The sequence below is a fragment of the Hyperoodon ampullatus genome (assembly GCF_949752795.1).
Source record: "Hyperoodon ampullatus genome assembly, chromosome: 3".
NCBI classification, from domain to species: Eukaryota; Metazoa; Chordata; class Mammalia; order Artiodactyla; family Ziphiidae; genus Hyperoodon; species Hyperoodon ampullatus.
The window spans coordinates 102369030-102392510 of NC_136916.1; the positions used below are offsets into that span (position 1 = coordinate 102369030).

General features: G+C 41.4%; 1 protein-coding gene across 1 annotated transcript in view; it reads right to left on the reverse strand.

The window, feature by feature from the left end:
* FMN1 (formin 1) overlaps positions 1-23481 on the reverse strand; it is a gene marked incomplete at its 5' end in the record, with an annotated part of 398703 nt that overhangs the window by 155712 nt on the left and 219510 nt on the right. The window contains 3 exons of the mRNA XM_079698811.1: positions 1367-1455; positions 3627-3688; positions 18411-18498. Of these exons, the coding sequence (XP_079554937.1) occupies positions 1367-1455; positions 3627-3688; positions 18411-18498 (239 nt within the window). The remainder of the gene's footprint in view (positions 1-1366; positions 1456-3626; positions 3689-18410; positions 18499-23481) is intronic.

Consider the following 23481-nt stretch of genomic DNA (forward strand, 5'->3'; position numbering starts at 1 on the left):
AGTCACCCAGTTTAGGATACTTTGTTATAGCAGCCCAAACTGACTAAGACAGTCCTCAAATACTCCTCATGGCCTTGTGTCTAAATATCCCATTATTAGTCACTTCATTTTTGGTTGTCAGCACCTTAGTGGGAATGAATTTATTATATTAGGAAACAAGACTTGGCAGTGGACCACAGGATGGGTCGGGGTGAGGGTTGGTAAGGACGGGGGGCTCAAGTCGATGGAACAGAAGGGCAGGGAAGCCCATCTGCATTGATTCACAATATTCCTAGGCTTCATGAACTAACTTTGGGTGTGTGCTGGGGGGAGAGCCCTGGCATATGCTCCATGTGACAGCCAGTCATCTAAGGGTCCCCAAGTTATCATAAAGGTTTGTCAATAACTGAGTAAACCTAGAAATTCCTCACCCAGTCACTGAAAGATGTTTTTTCTGGACCTGAATACCCTGGCTTCCAAGGGGAGTGGGGCATTTTAGAGGAACCAAGGGCAAGGCGTGAAGGTTTCAGTATAAGCGACTGACCCTTGAATGTCTCTGGGGCTTTGTTACCCTAAACCCAGTCAATTTCCTCTGTTTCCTATTCCTTGCCTCATCTCCAGGCTGAGAAGCACAGCCTGCATTGAGCAGGAAGCACTCAAGGTAGCCACAAGCTAAGCAGCCCTCTGTCCACTCGGGACCCATCCCACATTCTCACAGAGTCCTCAGGGCTGCAGAGCCCCAGAAGGTTATCTATGGTTTGCAGACCCCAAGAGCCCAGCCAAGGACAAGAGTCATTCAGTTATGCACTAGAGTTCTGGGCTTTCAAAGTGTGTGGAACACCCCAAACTAGAGAGCAGACACCTCCAGATAGTGACTGGAGAGAAGCACAAGCACAAGCACATGCAAAGGGAGGATGAAAAAGTCACATCTAAATTGGGCAGAGCAGGTAGAGGATTTGGGGAGAAAGCTGGCACATTCAGGCTACATTTACTGGATACAATATTTAGGAAAATCAATTTGAATTCTGTGACTCTGACATCATCCCTTTTAACTGCATCAGCAGAACCTTAAACAGAGCAGTAACCTCTCCCTTCCTCAGTTACCCTTTGGGCCAGAATGTTTAGTCTAGGAGGAATTAACAAGTTGCTAGGACAAGAAAAGGGGAGTCATGAGGGGTGGGGTGAGGGGTTGAGACATGATATCCAGCAGCACAAATCTCCCGGCTGCCGTTCCCGGCAGTCAGGTCATTCTGCTGCATGCAATAGGTCACAGGAATGACGCTGCTGTGACTTAGATTGGCACAGTTGAGATTTGGTTATTCAGAGCTAGGAAGATAGGGACAGCCCTTCTCCTTTTGTTAACAGAAAAGTGTTTAAGCATCCTTACTGCTCAGGTTTATCCAGTAGCTTCAATTCTTCCTCTTTGGATGTCTCATAATACTTTCTTATTCTAACGAGTTCATCCTCTTGGGCTCTCTGTGTTGAAATAGAAACAAAACACACACAAAAAGTGAGCAATGAGAATCTGTCTAAAGCAGTGTGTCTCAGAGTGTGGTCTCTGGACGAGCAGCATCAGCACCACCTGTCGCTAGTTACAAATGCCCCTTGTTGGCCCTACCCCGGATATAAGACACTCCAGAGGTAGGGCTCAGCAAGCCCTCCAGGTGATTCTGAGACATGCTAATGTTTGGGAATTACTGGCTAAACTAAATGATCATAACAAGTGAACTTAGCTGGATACAGAAGCCAGGACATTTGATTGCTAACCTTTGAATCCCCTGTGCCTTTCCCTGTAAGATAGGATAAGGGTCAAGTTGTCCTTAGCATGTGCTTTCTTCATCCTCAGAACCAAACAGCCCTCCTAACTTATGTAGGCTCCTGATTTTTAAATTTCTGGTCAGCAGGTTCTCTCTTTCTGAATTTTCTAAGCATTCGTTGTCTGCACCACTGATTTTGGCATTTAGTCCCATACTTTCTCAATTTGCGCAACTATGTCAGTTGTATGTAACTTACCTCTACTGTTAGCTAACAAGTACCAATCATGTGCACAGTCCTGAGCCCGAGGCAACAACTAAAAGCATCCTAGAAGGCACTTTGCCTTTTACAAAGTCCTCCGACATCAAGTATTGCATCCTTGTTTCAAAGATGACTCCACCGAGGCTTACACTAAGTACCTGGCAAAGAGCCTGACTTGGAACACCTTTCTTCCACAATACCATGATGCCTTCCAGGTATTCAACAAATGTGCCATTAGCTCCCGATGGCCTAGGATTTGTGCACCTTCTTTATTAACAAAAGCCTTCCTGATAGAAACATGGGAAGTTCCCACCCAGTGGTACCAAACAGTTCCTGATATATACAAAGGATGTAGAAATGTGAAGGGAACTGGCAATCCCGCTAGGCTGGATTATCACACTATGGAAATTTTCTCTGAGACACTTAAGGTCCCAGGGGACCTAAGTATTGAAATGAAATCGTTTTTTGAGCTCGGTAATCATAGCATGTTATAGAGCTCCGGGTAGCTTCCTGGGAAACAGCATTACTTCAGTAAAGAGAATCTGTTTCAGTCTATGTTTTCAAATCCTAACAGAGTCAGTGAACCAGAACAGTTAACAATTATGGGAATTGTGACTCTCCTGTGTCATCTTCTCAAGAAAGCCTGATAATTATGCTGGTTATCTCCACATATAATCCACATTTGAAGACCATATATGTGTACAGCGCTGTTTATTTTCAAAATACACTGCTACTGGGGGCTTCCCTGGTGGCGCAGTGGTTGGGAGTCCGCCTGCCGACGCAGGGGACATGGGTTCGTGCCCCGGTCCGGGAGGATTCCACATGCCACGTAGCGCCTGGGCCCGTGAGCCATGGCCGCTGAGCCTGCGCGTCTGGAGCCTGTGCTCCGCAACGGGAGAGGCCACAACAGTGAGAGGCCCACATACCGCAAAAAACAAAACAAACAAACAAAAAACACTGCTACTGCTGCATATATTGAATTCTCTTTTAATACTCACAAAAATCATGTCGAGCCCATTATCATCCCCATTGTACTGATAAACAGGTTTAAGGAATTTAACTGGCCTGAGGCCACTCAGCAGTAAATGGTAGAGCTCGACCTCAAACCTGAGAGTATCTCACTCTAAATCCAAAACACACACCCACCATCCTATACTATTTCCCACGATCAATGCCATCAGTTCACTTGGGCTAAAAGTAATCATCCAAGCTGGTAACAGCATCCCCATTCCTCAGAGGATGACTCTGGTGTACACCAGTGTTAAGCTGGTAACTTAGCTTCATGCACTCTGATTGCAAGCCACAGGGTTGGCCTGGGTTCCACGGCACAGAAGCGGCCTCCACGTTGAACTGCCTTCCCTTGCAAAAGAAATCTACTAACCCAGATACCACAGTGGGCGGTCAAGAACCTAGTGTTTTCCTCACGGTCACTCTCACTTGAGTTTGCATTTCTGTGCCTTAATCTCTTCCATGCAAAGTCACAATTCCCACTGCCAAAGAACATGAATGGCTCAGTGACTTTTCAGGTGGAAGGAGTCACATATAACCATTTTCTAGACATTAACTTTTTTTTAAGTTAGTTAAGATACAAAAATCTGGAAACTCTGGCTCTGTAGGTGTTTGATACTCACGTTTTCATATAAGGCCGCCAGGGTTTCCAGATCAACCACAGAATCATCCACGTTAAAAATGGCTGCCGAGCCCCCAAAGAGAAAAAAAAAAAGGATAAGAGGTTAGATTGGACTCCCCTGCACTCACATTGACTCCATGTCTAGCTTCCAAGCAATGTAACATTGCCCCCTCTTACACAGGTTGTCTTTCAGCTCCCTTTCCTTTTGCACCAGGGGCCCCCGAGAAAGAAACCGAAATGGTTCCGATCACTGGCCTGAGCCTTGGCCCTGCCTGGTTTAATTCCTCAAGCCCTGCATCCTTTCTGCAGTTTAATTTAGGCTCCACAGGAGAAGTGTTTGTGCTTTAAAACTAAATCAGTTTGTAGGTTTGAAACACAAGGTTAAATCTTTCTTCCCGGCTGGTAATTGAAGAGATTTAGTACCTGATGCACCAGAACTGACTCTTGCCCATTACCAGGAAGAGAGAGAGAGAAAAAAAGACGATGTTGGCAAATTAAATGAATTCAGGCATGTGATTTCAGGCACCTTTCCATGGCCGCTGCAAACATCTTGTTTGGATTAAAGAGACAAGAAAAAGCAATAATTGCATCAATGGCAAATTAAGATTATGGAAACCTCCCATGAGCCAGTTTTAAGGCAAGTTCTCATTCCCATGGTTTTATTTGGATCCTACTTGCTGTTCTGTATGTTAAATAAGTTATTTAGCTGTTAACTAATATGCCTGTGATTTCATCTAGAGAGATTCCTTCCCATATATACCAGCAAACAAACATTGAGATTTTAAAGCCTTAATGGATTTGGCAATCAAAGTGCTTGAAATAGGCAGCTCCACATCTTTAAATAATTATTCAAAACTAATAAGGTTTGTTCCCTCAACCCCACCTCCCTTCTCTGACTTTACATTGTGAAATTAACCAGCACGCTAGTAAATTTTCTCCGTGGCAGGCTAATTAATTTTATTAAACCAACCAGTAATATTTAGAATGCCTTAAAATTCTGCTCGTCAACCACTGTTCTGTTCGTTGGCACTACACCGCGGTTTTTGGAGAAGGTAGGGATCAAGGTAAAGGGCAGGTTGCTTTCAAATTGTTTTGCTTCTTCTGTGGTTTAGAATCACATGATCCCCTTTATACAATTTTAATAAACTTAATTAACGGAGCTAAGATCATGTAACTTCACAGAACACCGAGAAATGTACTTAAAATTCCTTCATAGGCCACCTTCTCTAACTTAGAGGAATTAATCATCAAGCTATTCCTCAGCTACGTGGGGTAGTGAGAAAAGAGGAGGTTAATATGCTAGTGACAAAGTCAGTCGTCTCAGATTCCACCAAGACAAAGGAAAATTACCCTTCTGAAAAGTCCAATCTGAAACCACAAAAGAAAAATGTCGTTTGAGCAAAGAAGGCAAGAATTTACCCTCCCAGGAACACTGTGGGGGGGATAATATGAATTCACTAACTTATTAGATGGACCAAGCATTTTTCAATGTCTGATGCTTTAAAAAAACAAAAAAATGGCCAGGAACAATGTCTAGTTTATGTAAATTCTAATAGTCTCCTATAAAAATCAGCCAACAGGAATGCGATAAGAAAAGGTAAAATTCTAAAAAGAATTTATCAGAAACGTTCACTCCTAAACTAGGTACTGCACATGAACTGCAAGCTTACATATAATCAAGTAATCTTACCTAATGGGAAAGAGAATGATCTGTTGGCTTCCTTTCCTAGTGAGTAAATATTTGAGTTTCAGAAGTTAATCAGTCTGGGTCCCAGATACACAGTTTGATGGGTTATACCCTCAGCCAATTCCCCTGCAGTATGCCAGGAAGCAGAGGAAAACACGTAGGGAGGATGGGACTGGAGAACAAGCATGGGCTCTGGCGACATTCATTCGTTCATTCACCCATCCCTTGAATAAATGCTTGTTAAACGTGCACCAAGTTCTAGGAACGGTTCTAAAATGCTGTTGATTACACAAATCAAATGTGTGTCTGACACGTTCAAAGCACTTGATCTCATGAGATTTAGACTCTACCTTAGGGGACAGAAAATAAACAAATAAACAGTTACAGATAATGATATGAAGAAAGCAGAGAAATGAGCAACATGACAGAGGTTAAGGCTTCTTTGAAGAGGTGACATTTAAGCTAAGAGCTGAGCAGGTCAGTTCTGTGAGTGTCTGGGAGAAAAGCCTTCCAGGGAGAGAGGTAATGCAGAAGAATATTTCTAATCCTGATGAAGGAACAAGCTCAAGGTTCAGAAAAAGACCGAGATGACTGCTGTGGAGGGAGCAAAACTTACTACATGACCCTGGCAGGTTCAGCTCTATGAACCTCAGCATCTCCATAGAATGGGTCTAATTTCACTTACTGAAAACATTAAGTGAGGTTAAGATGTATGCTTGGCCCAGAGTATAAAGCATGGTGTGAAATCAGAATGGTACCTACAAACTGACTATTGTGATGTTAAATATACACACTGTGGATGTGTTTTAATGCTTGTTAATGCCTTATCTCCTTTAACATCTGGAAAGCATCAGAGAAAGAAGACTGCCATTACTGAGTAGTTTGTGTTATAAGTGAAACTTTCTAGAATTCTGGAGTGTTTCAGATAGGAGCAGTTGCAATTTAAACCCTTTTGGTCCTTCAAAACCCTGCTGCTGGACACCCAACTTCAGGAAGCATTAATAGAAAATTTACATGCACAAAAACTCTAATTACAAAAAATAATGTATCCAATGTCTTAAGGGAAATATAAAAAGCTAACCTTCGGGTCCATTTAGAAAGCTAACCTATCTTTACCTCTCATTTCCATCTTTCCCACCAATCCACGCTTCATCGTACCACCCAAGTTTTTTTTTTTTTTTTTAAACACAGGTCTCAAAATTTTACTTGATGTTTAAAATACCTCAGATGTCTTCCTTTAAATATTGGGTGAAGTCCTAAGGCCTTGGCCTGATTTTTAAGCCCATTCCTTTCCTAGCCCCGAGCTACACTTCCAATCTCATCTTTGGGGGAGGAATGGGGGAGAGGAAGAAGTAGATTGAGAGATTAATTTAGGGCCAACGCCAAGTATTCCACTGAGATTTCTCCTCTTCCACGAGGCTCTTAAAAGTAAAATAAAACTCAGTGGTGGAAGCAGCACTATGAAAAGATCATCTGGTTGAGCCCAAGAGCTTAAGGAAATTAAATGATTTCTATTATTTCTATCTTATAGGGTGGCCAGGGAAGGTTAGGTTATTGGCCAAAGGGTTGAAATGTAAAAAGAGCCTAAGTCCTGTGACTCACAGGAGAGCTGTCTTGCATGTACATAAATCCTGCCTCCTATTTACCATGAATAGTTTAAGTTCATACATAGGGCCAGAATCCATACCTGAGCATGCTATTCCCCAAATATGGGACAGTGTATTAGAGAATTGATTCTTTTTTAAAATTTATTTAATTAATTAATTTATTTATTTTTGGCTGCGTTGGGTCTTCATTGCTGTGCGCAGGCTTTCTCTAGTTGTGGCGAGCAGGGGCTACTCTTCATTGCAGTGGCTTCTCTTGTTGCAGAGCACGGGCTCTAGGCTTCAGTAGTTGCGGGGCATGGGCTTAGTTGCTCTGCAGCATGTGGGATCTTCCTGGACCAGGGATCGAACTCGTGTCCCCTGCATTGGCAGGTGGATTCTTAACCACCGCACCACCAAGGAAGTCCCTAGAGAATTGATTCTTGAAGGCGCTCACCATCAAACTTAGAAGCATCCCATGAACACATTTAGTTAATTGAAGATTGCGTTGTAGAAAGAAATCAGTCCTTTATTAAAATTTTTTTGGAGTTACCTAGGATCAGGTAGCCCCCTCCACTTCGCACTTGTAAACACACACTCTCTCTGTTTCTCTTTCTCTCACACACACTCACAAACACCCTCTTTACTGTAAAAGTTGAATAAGCAAATACCAGCCTACACAATTCTCCAGTGCGCCTCAAAGCTCTGATACAGTAATTCCAAGCACTTCTAGCTGTTGCTTCCATCTGTATGGGTCTCATTACACCGACACTCCTGCAGGTGGTGTCAGAAAGGTGAAGTGCCAAATCCACAAAGGGGAGACCCCCAACGATTCATTGCTTCTGCAGTATCAATCATGGCTGGTGGTTTTTACTTTTATCTCCCTCTCTCCTTAGTTATCCCCACTCCCACTGTCAGTTAAGTTAGAATATTTCACCTACACTTCACAATATGTCGAAAGGAAGTAGACACACGCTGTGAAAAGCTGGTAATTTTATTGGGTTCCTTTACCTTTAAAAATCTGTTACTTGGGCAAGTCTGGTTTCTGGGCTCCTTTTTTGCAGGGAAATTGAGGCAAACGTTTTTATGTGGTCCTCTGGTGCCTGCTCTGTACTCCGAGAATTATATACACAAGGATCATTAGAGTAGGGTTTCGCCCATTAAGATATAATAACCGTCAGCAGGGACAAAAAGCAGATCAGTATCACAAATTCAAACTAACAGGCGCACATAAAAACTATGTGTCTGCTTAAGGCACAGGCACGGGGTCAGGGTCTTACACAATAGGTAAATTCCCTCTCTGGTTTGGAGACAGCTTTTCACAAGACCAGGGTAAGGAGAAAGAACTGGCAAGAATTCTTGCAGCCCTCCAGGCATTTTTAACCCTGAATGCTTTTCTATCCCCAAGTGCACCTCATCCAAATAAACACAGGACAGCGTTTGCTGTTTTGAAGGACTTCTAATTAGCACAAAACAAGTACTTACTTAAGGGCACTGTTCTTATTGACAGAGGAGCATCTCTGGGCAAGAAACACGTGGCAGACTGAAGTAGGAGAGGCACACTCCTCAGTCTGTTAGATTAGCCAAAGTAAACCTGGTCATCCAAGGTGCAGAAGATGTCACCGAAAGATGGCTGCTTTACCAGGCTTTGGCTGATGTTGGTTTTAAAAATAGCCTCTACTAGCCCATTGTACGTTTCTTTCTGTGTCCTTCAGTAGTTGACATGACACCTATTCACAAGTGGGTGTATAAAAATCCTTTGCAAATGGGCTAGATTTATTCTCAGCCCAAGAAAGCAAAGATGCTTATTGGATTATCAATAGAAATTATTTTGTTAGGGCTTCCCTGGTGGTGCAGGGGTTAAGAATCCGCCTGCCAATGCAGGGGACATGGGTTCGAGCTCTGGTCCGGGAAGATCCCACATGCCGCGGAGCAACTAAGCCTGTGCGCCACAACTACTGAGCCTGTGCTCTACAGCCCGCGAGCCACAACTACTGAGCCTGTGCCCTACGGCCCGCGAGCCATGACTACTGAGCCCGTGTGCCACAACTACTGAAGCCCACGTGCCTACACAGCTCGTGCTCTGCAACAAAAGAAGCCACTGCAATGAGAAGCCCGCGCACTGCAACGAAGAGTAGCCCCTGCTCGCCACAACCAGAGAAAGCCCACGCACAACAACGAGGACCCAATGCAACCAAAACTAAAAAAATAAATAAGTTTATGAAAAAAAAAGAAAAAGAAATTATTTTGTTAACATGGTTAGCTCCCAAGTAGCCAACATAAAACTCACCTGTTTCGACCAAATGACTGATATTTTTAGGGTATGATAAATAATTTGTAAGGAAAAGAGAATGGAATGGGAAAAGTAATATGGAAGGCCTTGGGTTTTTTATTTTATTTCTTTTTTTTTTTGGCCACACCATGCGGCATACAGGATCTTAGTTCCCCGACCAGGGATAGGATCAACCCGTGCCCCTGTATTGGGAAGCATGGAGTCTTAACCACTGGACCACCATGGAAGTCCCAGGCCTTGGGTTTTTTAAACTCTCAGGTAATCTACCCCTCAAAACTGCCACAAACCAACTCCTCTGACCTCTCTCAAGAGAAAGGCAAGGATGTGGGGTCATGGAAGGAAGGAGGTTGTGGTACAATCTGAAAGCTGAGGGAAGGCAGAGCAGGAATATCTCCCCACAGCCTCACCTCCCAACAACGAGGCCACCACTGAGAATGAAGACCAAGCTTGTGATGAAACTGGGCAAGAGGTGAAAAGAAGGGGGCTGGGCAGAGAGGAGTGTGGAGGGTGGAAGAACCACACAGAGGCCAGGACAAGAGCTGCACAGAACCTGCCCCACTGAATGCTCTGTACCCAAATCTCTTCATGATGGTCATAGCTCTCCTACAGCCCTTCCTCAATACACCTCACTCTTTCCCTACTGACCACCATGTTCCTCCTCCGAATGGCACCAGGCACACCTGTGCAGACACAGGTACGGGCCAAGCCTCATTCCATGCACGTATCCAGATGAAATGCTGAGGGCAGCAATTATTAAGCAGCTTAAAGGCATCTTCTGTGCACTCTACCAGAGGGTGGGAAAGTAGGCAGACCATACTGGAGATGAATACTTCATCACTTAGTAGCTAGCCTTTATCGGGTGCTTCCTGTGAGTCAGGCATTACTCTAAGTGTTTTACATTTAATCATATGAGGTGGCTGCTACTGCTGTCCCAAGTTTTATAGGTAATGAAACTAAGGCACGAAGCCACAAAGCATGATTTCCTAAGCTCAGTTTCATAACCAATGACGGGACTATGATTGTACTTCTTTTAGCCTTTATAAGTGTTAGACTAGAAATACTCACTCCACCTAAAATTCTCACCACCTTAAAAAAAAAAAATCAGTGAACCAACTACCCACAACAGTCCATACAGAAACCTTTGCCTCTGAATGGCGTCACATGCTTTTTACATCAATCAGCAGTCTCCCAGTGGGAACCACAGACAGCCCATGCCACAAAAATGTCGTTTGTGTATTGTACAATCCATAACCTCACCATTATTTAATTATTGCTGATATTTAGTTCGATTCTAGTATGCTACCTTAATATATACTTCAATCTTTGTTAACTATTCACAGTTATTGACAATAATCAATACTGTGGTTCCCATGGCAAAAAAGAATTTCTAGAACACGGAAAAAGAAACCCGGAACTTGAAAAGGCATTATCTTAGAAGAAAATCTACGGTAATATAAAGTCCAATTTTCTTGAAAAGATATTAATAATTGCAATTTTATACTGCATGCCAGAACCAACTAAAAAGGGAAGTGAAGGCACAGAGAATGAAGAAACACAAACAAAAGTTGCCTCCAGACACATAAAGAATAGCAACTATAGAGGGAATACATTTTATGATCTTATCTACATTGCCAAATGCTTGTTAGTGTGTCGTGTTAGTTGGTACAGACCTTTACTCGAGCTTTGATGGAAACAGGAGGCAAGTGTAAATGACACAGTAAACAGGAGCTGGCTGGCAGGTGAAAGAAATGACAATCCCAAAAGGGACACATCTAATCTGTTCCCAAAGCTCCAAATCACTCAATCTTATAAAGCAAAAACCCCAATTCTTGCCTAAGTCCAGGCATGTACTCTGCTGCAAGGTGCCATTTTATAGGTGCAATTAAAATTGTCCATGGTTCAAACCTCAAAGAAGGGCACAGGCGAAGAATTCACAGAACTTCCCCTCCGTCGTCCCCTCTATTCTCTGTAGGGCAGTGGAATGAGAAACAGTTTGGGTTAAGCTGCTTCTGTTCTTCCATTAGTTCTGGTTCTTTTAAGCCAAAATTACATTCCAGGCAGATTGGATGGTCTCAGCCAGTTGCCTGAAGGTAAAGTACAAAGAAATGCCACCCTCTGCTTTCTGGATTCAGCTCTGAGAGTGAAGGAATGCACAGGGGTTCAGAGAGAGGTGGGTGGGAACCCTGCTGCTCAGGTGTTTTAGACTTGGTGGGAGAAAGAGAAAGCTGGGAAAGGAAATACAGTAGCGTTAGAACTACTGTTTATATTCATCCAAAAACTGATCTCTGCCAGTGCTTAATAAGTTGCTTGACCCTGGCGCCTTCCTTTGGTATGACAGTAGGTCGTGACCACCTGTCACCTTTGGTGGGTAAACTCCTTCACACGTACCTTCCTCAACTTGTTCTTTTACTTTCAACATACCGGGATTTGGTGGCGATGGTGAGAGGGCAATTAACTAACGTTTTCTGATTCTAAAATCTGGCTTTAACTAAACTTGACAAAATAAACAAGGTGGCTTCAAAAGATTCCTGCAGAGAAACCCCAGACTGAAGATAATCCATCAACGGTAAGAAAAATGGCAGAGCAGAGGCTCTGATTGCTAGTACAAGTCCTTCATCCGTCATGGAATGAATTAGAAGCAAGAACAGTTGAACCGGATTTGCCAAGATGTTGACCTCCATAAATTATAATAGAATTTATCCATAGACTGTTTGAAATGTGGGTTTAAGTCCACGATTTTTAATAATAAGCCTCACCCTATTTATATACTGAGCCTTGAGATATTAGCTGTTGAGAACTTAAAGCCATCAAAATCAGTAAGATAGTTAGAAATATTAATCTCATTTTAATTTATATCATTGCATACATTTTATAATGTGAATATTAGTTCTGTCACACATTTACATGATGTACACGTTCTTTAAAACATATCTTGAGAAGCATGCTCTAAAACTTTTTACTGGCAGGGGTGCACGATAAAAATTTTGGTCTCTGAGTATAGGTCTTCCAGGCTAGAATTAGAATATTCCTCAGGAAAGTCCTAGACAATTCATGGTGAACTTCAGATGCCTGGTGAAATTCATTATGTTTTAGACAATTGGCATAAACCTTGACAGAGATTTCCAGAAATTATTAGGCAAAAGGGAGCAAAGTCCAGTGGGCATTCTCAGATCTGGGTTTTAGACTCTGGGCATACAACTAACTGAAATCCTCTTACATTTTGATTTGAGATTTCCAAACAGAAAGATAGTCTTTGATGCAGCTGAACCTCCAAACTGAGATTCTGGACTAGTAGGAACTAAAGTGAAAAATGTTTTATTTTCATGTTAGATTAAATATTATAAATATGAATTCTGAGTGTACGGGAAATTCCAAATAGATGCCAGGAGGTTTCTGGCACTTAGTCTGTTGCAATGCATACGGAGGTTTATATCAAGAATAGTCAACAGCAATTTTCCATCTCCCCTGGGAAAAGAATAAGAGGAAATCACTAACGTGGAATGAAGACACTAATTTGCAATCATGTAGGCAGTCACTGTGTCCAAGGATGCCAAATGCTTTAAAATATAAGTCATCCAGTTTAGCAGATGGAAAACCAGCAAGAAGTAAATCACTTATTCGGAATCGCTCCTGGACCAAATACAAGTGCAGTGGTATTATGATCAGTGTCCTGAAACTATTCTTCCTCCACAACCAAGGTCTTGCCTTTAGTCACGCAGTGCTTTTAAACTTCAGTCAGTACAGGGATTTGGCTTTCTCCCACAAGATGTTCCACAACATTTGGGTAGAGAGAAACAGGTGAGGGTGGCTACCTTTGGGGGGATGTTCTATCTCTAACTCAGCCCTATCTACTTAGCGTCAGGCTAGAATTTTCGGATGCTCACTGAAAACTTTTGCTGAGGGCTTCCCTGGTGGCGCAGTGGTTGAGAGTCTGCCTGCCGATGCAGGGGACGCAGGTTCATGCCCCGGTCCGGGAAGATCCCACATGCCGCGGAGTGGCTAGGCCCGTGAGCCATGGCCTCTGAGCCTGCGCGTCCTGAGCCTGTGCTCCGCAACAGGAGAGGCCACAACAGTGACAGGCCCGCGTACCGCAAAAAAAAAAATAAAAGAAAACTTTTGCTGAAATGTCGCCAGTCATCTCAGACTCAAATCATCCAAAACAGAATTGACCTTTTTGCTTCTACCCATGCTTTCTCCCCTGTATTTCCATTTTATGTTTTTGGCACCATTATTCACATTCTTGTTGAAACCAGCAATCCAAGGTACATGTAAGACTTCTCCATCACTGTGTGAATCTGATGGGACTAACCGTAGCAATCCTCCCTCCAAATATCCCTTGTATATGGTCTCCTCTACATTTCCACAGATACAACCTTAGTTCTGGCCTTCGTCATTTATTATGTCAACAATCACCGCCCCTTTCTAACAGATCTAGCCACCTTCAGGACTATTTTTGTTTATTCATTCAACAGACCCTTGATGATCCTCACCTAGGTGCCCGGCACAACAAGGTGCTAGGGACACATCAGTGAGCAATCTCCATCTTGGAGCTTACATTCTGGTGGTGGTGGATGTAAGTGAGAAGTAGATGAACAAATAAAATATTAGCTGCTGTGCAGAAAATAAGAGAATTAACTTAGGGTGACTTAAATTAGGGAAGAGGATCTGGGAGGGCCTCTTTGAGGTGTGTGGCTGAACCCCAGCAAAGAGAAGGAGCAAGCTATAAAGAGTGGGGTGGAAAAGCATGCTGTGCCTTCAAAGACACAGAGGAAGGAAAGCACTTGGCCTGTTTAAGGAACCAGAGGACCACTGTGGCTAGAGTGCAGGGAGAGAGGAAGGGAGCACGGCCAAGTGCAGGAGGAGGTACGGCTGTGGCCAGAGCATGAAAGGGCTTGGGGGCCAGTCTTCCATGGCCTCAGAGATATCTCTGCACTCAAAATCAGATCACAGCACTGTCCCTTTTAAATCTGAAATTCTGTCTCCCTGTTACTGATGGGATAATGTTCAAATTTCGTCTGATGATATTCAGGGCCCTTCCTGGTCTGGATGTTACTTGCCTTTCCAGCACTTTGCCCTGAAACAAGCCACATTCACATGTAACGTATATACTCTAGCTGTGCCTCTTTCCACATGTCTTCTTTCCTCAGTTGGAAAAGCTCCTTCTCTATGTGACGACCGCCATTTCATCCTCTAAGACTCATCTTAAGTTTTACAGGAGGAGCCAATATATTGCTGTTATTTCACAGGAAACTCTATACTGTGATCTTGTGATACTTTGTACATCTCTCCCACCATCCTGTGAACTCTTGAGAATGTGAGAGTCTGGATCTTATGTGTTGTGGCAGCCATAGTGTCTGAAACAGAACTGGCATTCAGTACATGTTTACTGAGGGAGGGTGGGAGGGAAGGAAGAGGGAGGGAGGGAGGGAGGGAAGGAGGGAGGGAGGGAGGGAGGGAGAGAGGGAAAGAAGAATGAAGAAGTTTTGCCCAAATGCACTGGAATGGAATTCATGACATTCTGATTTCATCTAGTCTAAGGTTTAGTCTATTCTTTAAAATCAAATTAAAATCAAAAATCACTTACTGAATGACATTTACATATGATACATTAGCCCACTTATTGGTAAATGATGCTTAATTATCAGAGAAATTCTGAGCAAAGAAATGCTACATGTCATAAAGGAACAAGCACTGGCTCTGCTACTTGCTAACAGTTAAGGCCTTGAGGTACTGCACCCCCAAATTCCACTTTGAATATACATTATAGGCAGTGTCTAATGGACAACAGAGAAGTGCCCACCTTACAAATGAAGAAAATAAGGTTGCTTTTTAGGAGCTGAACAAGTAAAAACTGGATTATCCATCTGTGGGAGGTAACTGTGGGCTGAAACACCCAAAACTATTTTCAAGGTGACCAGCAAAAGGGAAAAAGGCATAAGCAAATATCTAATGCCAAGTAGAGACAAGTGACATGGACATAACAATGAACAGATACGATAAACATTTTTGTCATGACAATGGAAAATTCTCTGATCTTCTCTGAGTGAATATACTAGCTTTCCAGTTTATACATCAGCTCCATGTAAGTTTGCAGTAAAGTGCAAGTTAGTGCACCTACCTCTGCACACTGACAAAGATGAATATATGACCAGAAGGCTGAAGACCAGTCTCCCAACTGTGGTCACCTCACCATGGTTGACATGCTGTATGACCTTGCCTGGCTGCCAGCTGGCCTGCCCCAATCAGATCTCACGACAGCTACCCCTCTTACGTTAAAACAAACGTTTAGGTCAAGGTCAGCACAGGGAGTCCTTTCATCAGGATGACAACACAAGGCCAAGTGCATTCCATTCACGACCAGACATGGATTCAGAATGAAATGTACCTGACACAGCCTGGGCTCCTAAGTGACCTTCAGATGCCAGTGTCAGTCAAATGATTCTAAAGAGAAATTAAGCTCAATTTATATTGCTATATTCATCTGGAATGCATTACTAAATGAAGACATGAAATGGAGATAATTTTTTTTAACTTAGGAGCCAACTCTGTGGTGGATAACAGAGATGCCCTGAAGCAAGAGAAAGAATTAAAGTGGTGTCCATGAGTCCTAGAAGTCTGTGATGCTACAATCAACATTTCCAGTGCTAAAATGTAAGGTCACGTCTACTTCATATAAACATGTTCTTGTCCAGAGTAGAATATTGGAAAAGGGCTCGGTGAACTAATCTCTTATTCAAGTCACCATGAACATTCAACCCAACAAGGTTGGAGTGCCATGGGAAGAAGGTTTACAGTCCTGAGATGGTAACTGGAATAGCACATGGCCGGAATGAGTCTGATCCATATGGCAATCTGATGTGTACTACAACAGGACATGACTAAAAAGAAATGAATAAAGTCCAAGGTGCTGTTGACATTGTAAAGCTCATATCCATAGTGCTACCTGTCATGGTGATGAAACCAAGCATACTTGATTTTTACCAGGCTTATAAACAGTACCGTGGTTTAGGACAAGACTCTGCCACTATACCTGAAAAACTCCTTTCTATTTCAATGATTGCATCAAAAAAGTGACTCTCCTTGACAAAAGATTATAAACTTCCCTACCGATATTTTTTTGGTTTTATTTTTTCATTTGTGTCAGCATCACAGTTTTCTGGGTGAATTTCAGAAATTCCATTCTAGAAGATCTAATACCTAAAGCCACTGAAGAATTCTTTTCTAATTTTGATGGTGGACCTTGCCAGCCACCCTCTGCCCCAAACTCAAATCAACTAGTGCAACATTGTCTGAGGTTTAATATTCACACTTATGTATTCAGTTCTACTATTAAGCTTAAATATTAAAAACAGACAAGCTTATTTGAATACTCTGTGACTGTCATCTGATTCAGGATATGTTTAGTTTTATGTGGAATTTTAAATGTTTGTAATAAAGCAAAATTTTAAGCCCTTAACAAAGCTTTTTTCAGAGGAAAAATAATGTATGAAAGTTTCTTAAGTGCCTTTCAGTTCGGGACCTACGGGTCTTCTGCTGTGTCTCAGAATAAAATAACTTTGAGGCAACACCAACTAAAACCTGAAAGGAAGTGTGGTTTCAGAGTGTCTCCTGTTACACCCAAGCTAAATTCTACTGAAACCATCTATGAGAGATTGTATTACCACTCAGAAAATATTATCAGTGACATGTCAAAATGAAGATTTACATTTAACTGATGACCGAGAAAGGGGGAGCGTTGTCTTCATGCAAGACGCGGATTTCAAAAACCTCAGAAGGTTTTTGGGTTTACTTTTCTAGGGCCTAAGAAAAATATATACAAGTAAAATTCCCTCTCTAAATGTCTTACTTCAAACTGAGCCAAAGGAAACCAAGTTGAAATCGCATCATTTGAAAAAGAATAGGGGATTAAGAAACAGTGACATAACTGAGTGGATGAAGGAGAGTGTTTCTCCATAGAAGCATTCCTGCTAATGAAGAAGAAATGAGGGAATTAGGAGATCATTATTCAGCAAACTTCTAATGAAATAATGAATCTAGGCAAAGATCATTAGTGCCCACCAACATCATAGAGAGACACCAGATATTATGTACCTCTTGACAGAGTATACAATAGCATCTGTGAAGTACTCTTCCTCCACTCAGATTAACTCTCTAGATCAAACTAACAGTCTGCAGGAACCACAGGGGACAGAAGAACATAATAAAAAATAGGCAACGCAAACAGCAAAATCTAAAATGTGGGAAATTCTACAGGATATTCTTCTTTTTTGAAGAAACTGGCTTCTTCAAAAAAATAATTACGAAAAAAAACAAAAATAGAGGATAGAAACCTCTAGATCAAAAGAAACCCCTAAGAGGGGACTTCCCTGGTGGCACAGTGGTTAAGAATCTGCCTGCCAATGCAGGGGACACGGGTTCAATCACTGGTCTGGGAAAATCCCACATGCTGCAGAGCAACTAAGCCTGTGTGCCACAACTACTGAGCCTGCGCTCTAGAGCCTGCACGCTGCAACTACTGAGACCACGCACCACAACTACTGAAGCCCGCGAGCTCTACGACCTGTGTGCTGCAACTACTGAGCCCATGGGCTGCAAATACTGAAGTCCGTGTGCTGCAACTACTGAAGCCCGCGTGCCTAGAGCCCACGCTCTGAAACAAGAAAAGCCACCACAATGAGAAGCTCACGCACCGCAACGAATAGGAGCTCCCACTCACTGCATCTAGAGAAAAGTCGGCGCACAGCAACGAGAACCCAATGCAGCCAAAAAAAAAAAAAAAAAAAGAAACCCCTGAGAGATGGACACATCTAAGGCAATGCATGAAATCTGTTTGGATCCTCATTCAAACTAACTGTAAATGAATGGACGAATTTACAGACAATCAGTGCTATTAGAACTACGTACTTGATGACATTGAGAAATTATCGCAAATGTTTTTAAATGCATGATGATGGCACTGGAGTTACGCTTAAACTATCCATATCTTTTCGTGGTGTGTTACCATTTTAAAGGATGAATTATAAACTGTCTGAGATTTGCTTCATAGTAATCTAATGGAAGGAAGGTGCTTTAGATGAAACAAGAGTGGATTAATGGTTTTGTAGCTAGGTACAGGGTACATGGGATTCACCGCAGCATTCTAATTTTGTATATGTTTGACATTTTTCACAATAAAAGCTGGAAAATTTTAAAGTTGGGAAAAAAACGATGAATAAGACTTACCCTGCTGGATATCCTTCATTTCTAAATGCAAACTAGATATCAAGATTCCCACAGTTTGAGATCGTTTTCCATCCAATAACTTGATGATCTGGAATTTAAAAAAATTAACACAAGCTCAAACAACCAGGCAATCTTTCAGAAGCACACCGAAAACCTTCGTAGTTTTAGATAGTCTGGTAAACTAAACTGATGCTACAGTCACTCTATTTTAATACTTTAATTTGAATATAACTTATCCACAAGTATAGATATTTTAGAAAATAAAGGAAAAACACCACCCCAAATTCCACCAATCTAATACGAGCACTCAAATCTTTATTTTACTCTGATCTTTTTTATCCAAACACATCTTAACTAAGTTGTAATTGCAACACATGTACAAGTTTTTATCCAGCTTTTCCACTTATCATTGGCCTGTTTCCACGTTGGACTTCGTAAGTCACTTCACAGCCTCCAGCCTCCTTGGCTGTAGTGCAGCATCATCTGCTGAGTGGTTTAGGGGAAATATCATTGAGATCTCTGACTCCACTGTTTACCAGTGATATGGCCTCGGAAAAGTGACTTAACCTCTAGGAATTCAACTTTTTCATGAAGTAGGGCTGACTGTACTTAGTTTGTACATTTATTCTAGAAATTAAATGGCATAATATAGGTAAAGCACCTAAAACAGTTCCTGACACAGACTTATTATTTAAATAAAATTGCCCTAGTCAGGATGGTGAGGTTGCTTTGTATTTGTGCTATGATTAATATAAATAATACTTTGTACATACAGATTTAATTTGAAATTATTTAGAAGTGGTCTTTTATAATAATGTATGTATACAGAAACTTTTATAATCCTTTTAGAAACTCCAAATACCTCATTGCCAATAATTTCAACCCCTATGAATATTCCATGGAGAGCTCATCACAGTTTTGTCTCTCTCTAAACCAAATCAGCCCCAAAGAATGTATTGCACAATGGCCACTAAGGGAAAAAATTTATCTTTTTTTTCTCTCTTGTGGCAGGGCTACAAAAATCAATAGGAAATATGCACAAAACATCACCAAATCTTATGTTTTTAATGAACTTTTCTGGGTAAAATACAATCTAAAGAGCTATGCTTCCTCTCCCACCTATGTACACACAAACTTACCAAAAATGTAGTGAAGACAAGATTAAACAGTAACACCTACATTTATATTGATACTAACTAGCTGAGCTGCTTGCTGGTTGAACAATAAGGGATAACAGGAGCTTGCTCCAACCAAGACTGTCTATTTGTCCAACTGTCTAATTACCTATTGATTGATGCTGAATCAATTATCGCCAGCCCTTTATCTTTCTCTGCTCAGCATGGCTACTCTTATCTTACTGTTAGGCCGAAAGTACAGTAAACACTAAGCTTTCATCAGGATAAAAGGAAAATCTGATTTTCAGCCTAATGTGTTTAATCATTTCAACATTAGCCTTAAAGAAAGATTCTTGGAGGATACAGAATTGCAGTTTTTAAAAGAAATAAAGAAGGTACTTGGTATTTTTATTTATTTTTTATACAAAAGCAAAGGAACAAGATATTATGTATATCAAATATCTTCTTAAAAAATGCAATTTCTAGCTTTTCCTTAGAGAACACAAATTTAAAGTGAAACAATTTTTAAAGTCCAATACAAAATTAAGAAAAACCTACCGAAGCTTCGTGTAAATATTCAGACATGCATTCATTCATTAACAAATATCTGCTGTGCATCTGTTACATGCCTGGCACTGCTCTGGACTCATGCCCTTGACGTCATAAATTTTGTAGAATTTAATGATTTTAAATTGCTGAGAAGAACTAAAAAGGCAAATAAAACCATGACTTGAACTAACTGCAAAGCAAATTCAAAATAAGAAAAGCTTTGGGAATTGACTAGATTTATCCTTAAAAGACCAAGATAATGACTGAGATGCAAGCTTGGTCATGGCATACACATCAACGTCAAGGAGACAGGCACAGGAATCAAATTTATGACAAGAGGAAAACTGGGCTGCAAAAATGTCTTCAAACCAATATTCACCATGCTATCCAGTTAGGGTTCTGAAAACCCTGGGTAACACATTCTACCTACAGGAAAAACAAGGTTCAAATTCAAGGTTTTCTAATAGCTAATTAAAAGAAAGCAAGAGAGGGCTTCCCTGGTGGCACAGTGGTTGAGAGTCCGCCTGCCGATGCAGGGGACATGGGTTCGTGCCCCGGTCTGGGAGGATCCCACATGCCGCGGAGCAGCTGGGCCCGTGAGCCATGGCCGCTGAGCCTGCGCGTCTGGAGCCTGTGCTCCACAACGGGAGAGGCCACAGCAGTGAGAGGTCCGCGTACCGCAAAAAAAAAAAAAAAAAAGAAAGCAAGAGAGTAACCACAAGAGAACAGAGAGAGAGGGAGGGACTGAAATTGAGATTGAGGTTCTGTCTGTCATTGGATAAAAGCAAGCAGTCATCATCAAAAAGTCTACAAACAATAAATGCTGGAGAGGGTGTGAAGAAAAGCGAACCCTCTTACACTGTTGGTAGGAATGTAAATTGGTACAGCCACTATAGAGAACAGTATGGAGGTTCCTTAAAAAAAACTAAAGATAGAACTACCATATGGCCCAGCAACCCCACTCCTGGGCATACATCTGGAGAAAACCATACTTCGAAAAGATACATACACCCCAATGTTCATTGCAGCACTATCCACAGTAGCCAAGACATGGAAGCAACCTAAGTGTCCACTGACAGAGGAATGGATGAAGAAGATGTGGTACATATACACAATGGAATATTACTCAGCCATAAAAAAGAATGAAATTCTACCATTTGCAGCAACATGGATGGACCTAGAGATTACCATACTAAGTGAAGTAAGTCAGACAGAGAAAGACAACATATATCGCTTACATGTAGAATCTAAAATGATACAAATGAACTTATTTATAAAACAGACATGGACTCAAAGACTTCGGAAACAAACTTATGGTCACCAAAGGGGAAAGGTTGGGGGGAGGGATAAATTAGAAGCTTGGGGTTAACATATACACACTACTATAATATAAAATAGATAACCAACAGGGACCTACTGTATAGAACAGGGAACTCTACTCACTATTCCGTAATAACCTATATGGGAAAAGAATCTGAAAAAGAATGGATATATGTGTATGTATAACTGAATCACTTTGCTGTACACCTGATACTAACACAATATTGTAAATCAACTATACTCCAATATAAAATAAAGATTAAAAAAAAACTAAAAATAAAAACAAGCAAATCCATCCCCACTTCATTGTTCAACCAGGCTGCCCTGTGGAAAGGATGTTACCATCCTTACAATTCTGTTTAATAACCTGGCACGGCAAGTGTTTGGAAAGAAAGTGTCTGTTATCTTCGGCTGGACTGAAACCTTAAGAGTTTTCTGAAATGCAGTGCTACTTCCTAAAAAGGGGATAGGCAGTGCTCAAGTCAGAGCATTTGTATTCTCTTCCCTATTTGTGTCAAATTCTCTGTCTACCTCTAACTAGACCTGTAAAAAGAGTCTCTCTTCAATTGTGGAATAACACCAGGTTTCTCAAAACCAGCTAAAATGGTAGGAACACAATGGACACGGAATGGATATATGCCCTAAGCCCTCGTCGTTTCTTTTGTTTTCATGACTGAAAGGTTTAGTTTTTTTCTTTTACTACAGTAGAAAAAAAAAAAAAAGAGAGAGAGAGAGAGAGGAAAACATGAAATCTACCATATTAACAACATTTTAAATGTACAGTACATCACTGTTAACTATATGCACACTGTTGTACAGCAGATGTCTAGAAGTTTTTCATCCTACATGTTGGAAACTCTATACGCCTTGAACAGCTATACTCCATTTCCTTCTCCCCCCAGCCCCTGGACAGCTTTCTGCTTCTACAAGTTTGACTGCTTTAGATACCTCAAGTAAACAGAATCATGCAGTATTTGTCCTTTTGTGACTGGCTGATTTCACTTAGAATAACATCTTCGAGGTTCATACATGTTGTAGCATGTGATAGAATCTCCTTCCTAAGGCTGAATAATATTCCATTGTGTTTGTGTGTATATATATATGTGCGCATATACATATGTGTATATATGTATTCCGTTGTGTTTGTGTATATATATGTGCATATTGTACGTGTGTGTGCATATATATAAATATATCCATCAATGAACATTTAGCTTAATTCTACTTCTTAGCTACTGTGAATAATGCTGCAGTGAACAGGGGAGTGCAAATATCTCTTTGAAATCTTATTTTCAATTCTTTTGTATAAATACCTAGAAGTGGGATTGCTGGAGAATGTGGTAGTTCTATTTTTCTAATTTCTCAGCATCTTTACCAACTCTTGTTATGTTTTTATTTTTGATAACAGCCATCCTGCTAGGTGGGTTTTTTTTTTTTTTTTTTTTTTGCGGTATGCGGGCCTCTCACTGCTGTGGCCTCTCCTGTTGCGGAGCACAGGCTCCAGACGCGCAGGCTCAGCGGCCATGGCTCACGGGCCCAGCCGCTCCGCGGCATGTGGGACCTTCCTGGACCGGGGCATGAACCCATGTCCCCTGCATCGGCAGGTGGACTCTCAACCACTGCGCCACCAGGGAAGCCCAAGGTGTGGTTTTGATTTGCATTTCCCTGATGTTAGTGATGTTGAACGTCCTTTCACATACCTGTTGGCCGTGTGTAGGTCTTCTTTGGAGAAATGTCTATACATGTCCTTGCCCATTTTTAAATTAGGTTTATAAAAACTGAGTTGTAGGAGTTCTTTACATATTTTGAGATACTAACCCTTTACCAGACATACGGTTTGCAAATATTTTCTCCCATTCCATACATATCCTTTTCATTCTGTTGATTGTTTCTTTTCCTGTGTAGATGCTTCTTAATTTGATATAGTTCCACTCGTCTATTTTTGCTTTTGTTGCCTGTGGTTTGGTGTCATTTCCAGGAAATAACTAGCAAGACCAATGTTATGAAGCTTTTCTCATGTTTTCTCACAGGAATTTTACACTTTCAGATCTTACATTTAAGTCTTGAATCTATTTTGAATTGATTTT